The sequence below is a fragment of the Gastrolobium bilobum genome, unplaced genomic scaffold, assembly GCF_033153095.1.
Source record: "Gastrolobium bilobum isolate Gb01-03AN ecotype WA unplaced genomic scaffold, APGP_CSIRO_Gbil_v1 utg20561, whole genome shotgun sequence".
Lineage (NCBI taxonomy): Eukaryota > Viridiplantae > Streptophyta > Magnoliopsida > Fabales > Fabaceae > Gastrolobium > Gastrolobium bilobum.
Genome location: NW_026897308.1, coordinates 41,614 through 49,557, shown reverse-complemented (window position 1 = coordinate 49,557; position 7,944 = coordinate 41,614). Strand labels below are relative to the sequence as shown.

The following is a 7,944-nucleotide window of genomic DNA, read 5'->3' as shown; positions in this document are numbered from 1 at the left end:
ACAAAACTAATTAGGTTAGATGAGATAGTATAAATTATTGGCTGAAATGAATGATGACAATATGACATTGCCTTTTTTTTAAAAAAAAATTAGTAATTTATTTTTTTTTCAAATTATTTACTAATTTTTTTAGCCGATAAAAGTTGAGGCCTATTTATTTGAGTAAATGTCAAAAGTCTATTAAATTCTTTAAATTAACTAAATTGATATAAAATTAGCATTATATTATTAAATTTATTAGGTTAAATAGTATTTCAAATTGTAAATAATTATTTATTTGATGTAAGACTTTAAGTTTTTAAAAATTAAAAAACGTTAAACTTATTATTGAAAAGAATAATTTGGTCTGCCCAAAAAAAAGAAGAATAATTTCATTATTGATTTTTCTGCTTTTTATCATAAAATTTCAATTGTCTCGTATCTTATTTTATTTTTGGGAAAAATGTTTATCATTTTAAATGACATAAAGTTATGTCATTTTAAGAGAGAGACAGACACAGAAATTTTTTATTTATTTAAATTTTAAATTAAAAAAATCACTCACTTTCTCTCTCTCTCTCTCTCATGATTTTCATTTTTCCGTGTCTATCTCTCTCCTAAAATGACATAATTTATGTCATTTAAAATGACAAACATCAAATCCTTTATTTTTTTTATTTTTTTCGATAAACATCTTATTTTATTTTTAAATTCGAAAGAATTTTGAAATATGATTCTCGTTTATGCGATGACATTTCTAAATCTCTACAAATTCAAAAGTATTAAATTTATTGTTAATAATGATATTTTTCTTTTTCTTTTCTTCCAAAAATTTCAAAAACTCAATTCTATACTTTTTTTTATTTCTACTTCAATCAGAAAAAAAAAATCGTTGTATCTAAATTAAATTTCTAATTCTGACACTAATATCTAGTATCCATCTGGAGAATCATGTTTGTTGGCTTTGTTTACTTCTTAAAAGTTGAGTTTTTTCTCTCTCAAGAATCAAGCTATTTTTTAGGGAGTTTTTTTGAAAACACAAATAAATTAACTACAAGCATCTATATTTTTTTTTGTCAAGTTATACTGTCTTGGAGTGTTTCTTTCCTTTATCAAATAATTATTCTTAAGGCAAATGCTATCCTTATGTTTTAGTGTACAAAAGTGTAGCACTTTTTTGCTGGTTGGTAAATGTAATGTTTAGCATTTCTATTTGCATTGAGAGCATTATCTCTTATGTTCCATTTCTTTCTTGAAACAACGCAGCGTTGAAGAAGCAGTATTCCAAAGCTTCAGGGACATGATCAATGAGCTAATCAAAGATATGTTAGAACTAAAGGCAAGACATTCTGCCATGGAGACAGAATTGAAATATAAGGGGCTCATCATCTATATATAGCGATTTTTTTATTTTTGCAAGGGTTGGTACTTGATATGGTATTACATCATTCTCAAGGTTAAGGAGCAGAAATAATTTGAGTAAATAAAATAGTCCTGTAACATCTACCCGAGCCTGAGGAGTGAGGACTGTAATTGTTTTTCTGAGATTTGCCTTGTAGCTAGGAGGTTTATTTTGAATTTGGGATATGTTGAATTTAAGGCAAAATTACGGAGCTTAATTAGTTGCTTAGGGGTTTGACCTTGGTGTTCCTGATCATCTTTTGCCATAATGAATTATGATTTCTTCAAATTAAATCAGTCATGGTCTTAGGTTTGGATATTGATGTACAAAGGTAGGTTGAGTGAGGAATTATGACAGCTTTGCAGCATAGTCTTTCCCATTGTGAGGAGGAGTAAAATATAGTGTTGGACTACTTTCATCTATTCATTTTTCGTAATGTCGATATATCCTTTGTTCCTTCATATGAATGATGCTATTTATATTTCCAGCATTTTCATTATATGAGCGTTAATATGGATAAGGTTAGTGGCATATACTATTGGTTAATAGTGGCATACTACTGGCATATACTATTTCCTTATAGTTAAGTCCACCCTTCACATGATCAGATTATAACGTTCAGGACCAATTCGATTTGATACTGAGAGATTAACAGCAAACAATGTTTGTAAGCATTTCTATGTTTTTGTATCCTCTCAATGAGACACCAATTAAGCATATGAATATGAACTTTATGAAATGTCATCAACTAAGCACGATCGATTGAAAAGATATGAATCAAATTTCAAGTATTGAAAAAAATTAATGACTGACTAGAATTGGAACATAAAAAGGTAAACTTTCAAATGATAAAATCTCTTCGATTGCTTGGTCTAAAAAAATGACTGTTTTTCCCTTCTCTCATTCGTGGAATACTTAGGTGAGATCAGAATTTTGTCAGAGTCTTGCCGGATGCTATTATGGAATTCCACTTCATATTTTTGCATCACAAGTCCTGATTATTCAAGTTCTTCCTACATTTGTTTTATGTCAAAGCATTCTTGCAATTGTTTTTCAAGGCAGCAATCACAAGATGAGTAAAAAACTATTAATAACCAAACCTTGGGACCAAACTTATCAAACAAACTCATAAAACTTGAGTCTAAATAACATAGCATAATCTATGTGGCATGGACAATTCTCGTGCTCACCAAATAAGACAACAAAGTCCAACATAGTCTCAACTCAAATAACAATACAATAACAATAAATCATGATCAGCATCCAGGCATGAAAAACATAAGCAGCATGCATATCAGTAAACTAAGCTCCGGCCTCCTGCCGCCAGATGTCTCAACCCCCGAGATACCTGAACCTGAAAATGTGCCCCAAACGTAGGGTGAGATCTCTAAAAAGAAATCTCAGTGAGACAAGGGATCCTCAAGGATCTCTCCACCCCAAGCTCGCTTACATGTGCAATATAAGTTCAAAAGCAGTATAATAATATAAGTTCCAAAATCAGTGCAATGCAGCATACAATCATGTCATGTGTGTCAAGATCCTACTGGCCAGAGAATAAACATGCAGGAATTACATACGTCTACAACCCAGAGTACAAGACGCTACTTGCACCTCACCCACAGAATCACCATCTTGTATGATGCTACATACTCAGGCTTACCGTCTAGGTGGAACAACACATACATATTATAAGGCACTTGCACTTAACAACTCAAAAGCATTTCAATAATCATCATTTCATGAAAACACATCATGCATATAAATCATCCCTCCATGAGGTATGGTGGAACCAACAATGGACAAAACCAAGGACACGAAAGCTTACCTCTCAAGCAATCAATCCCAAGTCAACGGTCCACAACCACCCACGGTCCACAAGCAGCACTCTCACAGTCTGTTCATACCAGCAATTATATCATCATCCATAATCTATAAGTATATGACATAAATACAAAGCTTTCCTTTTATGTTTCATGCCATTAGGCTTCTCACAAAGCCACAAGCCCTTAATCCAATTGATTCTGACTTAGATTAATTATTATAGAGGTTTGACTTAACCAATCATGGGTCCACAAACCCACAATACCATTCTGTACGAACAGAAAAGTGACTGTCTCGAAGTTCCAGAATATCCGGATATATGTCGGGGCCATATCCGGATATCCATATCCGGATATCACCAAGCCCATATCCGGATATCAATATCTGGATATCATATTCAGATATTTCGCGACAGAATGCAGTTTTTGCATTTCACGAAGATATCAATTAAAGGTTCCTCTTTTAACATTGTTACACGACCAAACATGCATTTTTAGACTTTTTAAGGTCAGTGATGGTGTTGGTTACCTACTCAACTCATTTTACATGCCAAGACTCAACTTTAAACATAGAAAAACTCATGACAAGTGATGGTGCCTACCACCAAGGCTCAAGACAGAAAATAAGGTGGCTCTTGGAGCTCTCGCAGCAGCCACAAAGTTCTGACTTCAAGGTGCACGAAAATGGCACTCAAAGCTTGGTCTTTTCCCTTCAAAAATGGCTTCTTGAAGCCACACAAGCAAGGGACAATGGCTCCACAACACCCAACCAAGGTGGCAGCCCCTAACTCTGAAGACACAGCCTACTCACACCCTCAAGATTTCATTTTTCTCCCACTCAATGCTTGATCACACTTAGTTATGGAGTTTTGGTGAAGAAAGTATGAAGAAATGCTACTTGGAAGGTCTTAATGGAGAAGGAGAAGGGTGGCAGCAGCTAAGGGCATCAGAGGACTCACGTAGGATATGCAAATATGGCCTAGGGTTATGTGCCATTAAGTATTTATGGTGGTTTAAGTTTTAAGCACATTGTATTAGCACTAATATCTACGCTTATCATTCTAATCCCAAACTTTGGATTCTGAACCTAGCCATTTTTCTAGGATTTAACATATTTTTATTTTATTTTTCGTAGCACTTTGCTGGTACGCGCTTTTACGTAGCCGGTATCAGTTCTGACGCCAATTCTCATTATTTTGACTTCAAACTTGTTGTACTAGTCCTATATATTATTTTAGGAATATTCTCTTACTTATTATAATTTTCCAGGATACTTTATCGGTAAGCACTTCTACCGTGAAACAGAACCAGTATCTGCATTTTTCATCAAAAAAACGACTGCGGCGTTTGACCACACATGGTATTTTTTTTCCCGAAATAATTTGGGAAATTTTCCCAACGGATGGGATTCCAACAATACCACCCATCCGGTGGTATTCTTCCTAGAGATTTTGTTTCACAATTTTGCTTTATAATGAAATCATGAGAATCTAAAATTTATCTACGTACCAAATGTCTCCTTCTGAAAAAGCAGAAGAAGGAGAATGACTTGAGCTCATCAACAATTGAGTTATAGATAATGCTAGGAACTGAGACCAAAGATATGATGTCAGTATTAATTCATCTGGCTGAAAAAGCCATTTTAGCATGGGTAGAACTATAGTTGTGGATGCTCGCCCCTCCCTTAATTTTAATTTATTTTTTAATATTTTATGCATAAAATAACATTTTTGATAATAATAGGCAATTAATATTAATAGTCGGGTTCTTCCTAAAAATATTTATAATAATTCATATATCCTTTTAATCTTAATAATACTTATAATTTTAAAATTTTATTTTCTCCCCTTATTATAAACCGAGAAGCAATCATATTAGCATAATAACACACACTGAAAACCCAATAAAGAGTACACAATCAAATTGGAATGGAAGTGCAATTTGTCCACTACAAGGATATCTCTTTGGAATAGCCCAAACAACTACTCATGGCAGAATAAGAACACACAACCTTACTTGTGGAAGTGTTTTAGAGAAGTACATTAGATGAGAAATTTAGTGCAAAATGTGAAAAGAAGGACAAAAGAATCGAGAGAAAAGCAGATAAATCTTCCATGAAGCTTATGAAAGAAAAGATAAAAAAGAAGAAGAAGATAATCTTGTTCAAGGAATTCTACATCAATAAGTGGTTTTGGTGACCATAATTTTTTATTTACTCTCATTTATCCTTATAGAACAAATATACTACACATTAGCACAATTTTTAGTGCGAGAGTACCCATTATCAATGTATTACATTAAAAGTTTATTTTGGCTTAAAGAACCATCATTCTTCAAATTGAGTGTATAGCTTGCATTTTAACGTTTTTGTGTAGCTTACCACCTTGATTTTCTTCCTACCAAATTTTTAATAATACTAACTAAAAATTAAATTAGAACAACTTCATATCAATTGATTCATGTATTTCATGATCTTGTGTCACTACTATAACTCCTTGATTATATATAAATAAATAAATAAATGACACCTGTCTTGGCCATGTTACCTAAATTAAAAGATGTGATTATTATAATGTTCATTTTCTTATGGATATCAATACTGATATTATGGAATTTGACATTAAAAATTAATAATACATATATAATAGATTGGAGGAATTTTGCAGAGCACCAGAAAATATTACTATAATCTTCACAAGCTTGTTTATATATAGAGCTAAGTCAACTTAATTCTCATTATTTATATAGGAGTGTAAATGGGTCAGGCGCCTTATTAGGGGCCTACAACCTAACTTATCTTAGGTATGCTCTATTTTCTAAATAGAACAGATTTAGACTTTTAGAAGAATTTATTTAAAAATCAGGACACAGATCCACTTTAAAAATCCAGGCCTAAAAACCTGCAGGCTAGCCTTATATTTTTTAATAGTATAATATATAAGGCGATTTTCACTAGCGCTGACGGCGCCGGAGTTTCTAGCAGCGGTGATCAGCGTTCTGCCGAGTCAAAGACTGAGGAATCAATGGCGACGCAGAAGAAGGAGTCGGAGCCTGAGAAGAAGCATGCAGTGAATGTGAGGCGTTCGAAACGGTGACGCTCCGGCGAGGATGAGGATGGCGTCGCCGCAGTGAGGCAGAAGCTGACGCTTGATCTCAAGAATCAGGCAGATAGGTTGAAAGAAGCGATTTTGGCTAACGAAGAAGAAGAACCTGTCAAGCCGTGGAATTTGAGAAAAAAGCAAGCAGAGTGTAAGGCTTCGGCTTCAGTTGCTTCAAGTGTTAGTATGCAAGGGTTAAAGATTCATGATCATGATGATGATGTTGACAAGAACAACCCCAATTGCTCCTCCTCGCCAGCGATGACTGACAATGGCATTAACTTGAGAAGTAATTCTGATAAGGTGAAAAAGGTGAAATTTCATGTGGAGTTATCCAAGAAGGAGATTGAGGATGATTTCATGGAGATGTTGGGTTGTCGCCCACCTCGCAGGCCCAACAAGAGGCCCAAAGTTGTGCAGAAGAAATTAGATGTTGGTTGCTTATGCCCTTTTCATTATGTTTAACATTTTTGTGTTTGTTTTAGTTTTTTTAGCACACTAATTTTTTATTTTTTTTGTTAACACTGTGATTTTGATTTTTGTGCAGGACATTTTCCCCGGGTCGTGGTTGACAGAGATTACTGCTGATCGTTACAAGGTTGTTGAGAAGGTGCGTCCTTCCAAAAAAGGGAAGGGCAGTCCCTCTAAGAAAAGGAAGGGCAAGGATAAGTGATTTCACATATTGTTTTGATAGATGAGTTGATCTTGCCTATCCGGCTTTGATATATATAATTCATTCTTTTCTTTATAAGAGTACTTCACTTACTTTCTACCTTGCTTAACATGTTCTTTGGCCTCTAGGTATCACAATTTTAAACTTTCATTTCAGTTAGTAGGTATTGGCACTTGTTCGGATTTGGTGGTATAGTCTCTTATTTCTTAGTATTGTTTAAGTTTGGTCTAAATTTGATTTTATTAATCCTTAGTTCTTACACTGTTGCGTATGGATTGCATTGGACCATTGTTAAAGAGAATTGTTTTTTTTTTTTTTTACAGTTTTTTACTTTTTCTCCCAAAATCCCATCAAATGAATGCTCTGTTTCTTCTTTCGTTACCGGTACTGTTTTGCCTCATAGCATGGAATAGAAACCCGGTTTATGTAGTTGCTTGTTCTCCTTTGTAGCGAGAGCTTTTGGTTGCTGAACTTTTAATATAACAGAATTTAATTTTTTTGTATTACTCACATGAACTTCAATTTAGTGTAAGATAATGTTTTTCACGAAGCCCATTCATGTCATTTCACTTTATTTTTGTTTGTTGAAAATCTTCTACCAGCAACTTCTGTACCCTCCCTGAAAGTTTTGACCACACACCAAATTCAGTGTTTGTAATTTGAATAATTTCTAACCCTATACTAAGATTAGAAAATCTCAGTTTCCAATATGCCAAATATAATAGGGAACAAAGAACAAAATGTTGAAACACAAACTCCAATATGGAATCAGCTAGAAAGAGTATCAACGCGTACAATGTTGTATTGATTGAACAAATCTCGAAGATGAAAAGCTTGTAAGCATTCTTTATATATATATTTCTTTTGGAAAATACACTTTCATTCACCTGCTCCTTCTCTCCGCACATTTTTGTTTTCCTACGGGGTTTTTTTATTGTTAGGTAGAGACTGGTGTGCATTTCAGAGCCAGAC

At 33.8% G+C, this 7,944-nt stretch overlaps 1 protein-coding gene across 1 annotated transcript; it reads left to right on the top strand.

Annotated features, from left to right (window-relative positions):
* The first annotated feature begins 6,224 nt into the window (after positions 1–6,224).
* Positions 6,225–6,972, top strand: LOC133305849 (uncharacterized). The gene is made up of 3 exons (XM_061506091.1): positions 6,225–6,275; positions 6,366–6,731; positions 6,847–6,972. The coding sequence occupies exons 1-3, from the start codon at positions 6,225–6,227 to the stop codon at positions 6,970–6,972; spliced, it is 543 nt and encodes a 180-aa protein (XP_061362075.1).
* Positions 6,973–7,944: the final 972 nt, after the last annotated feature.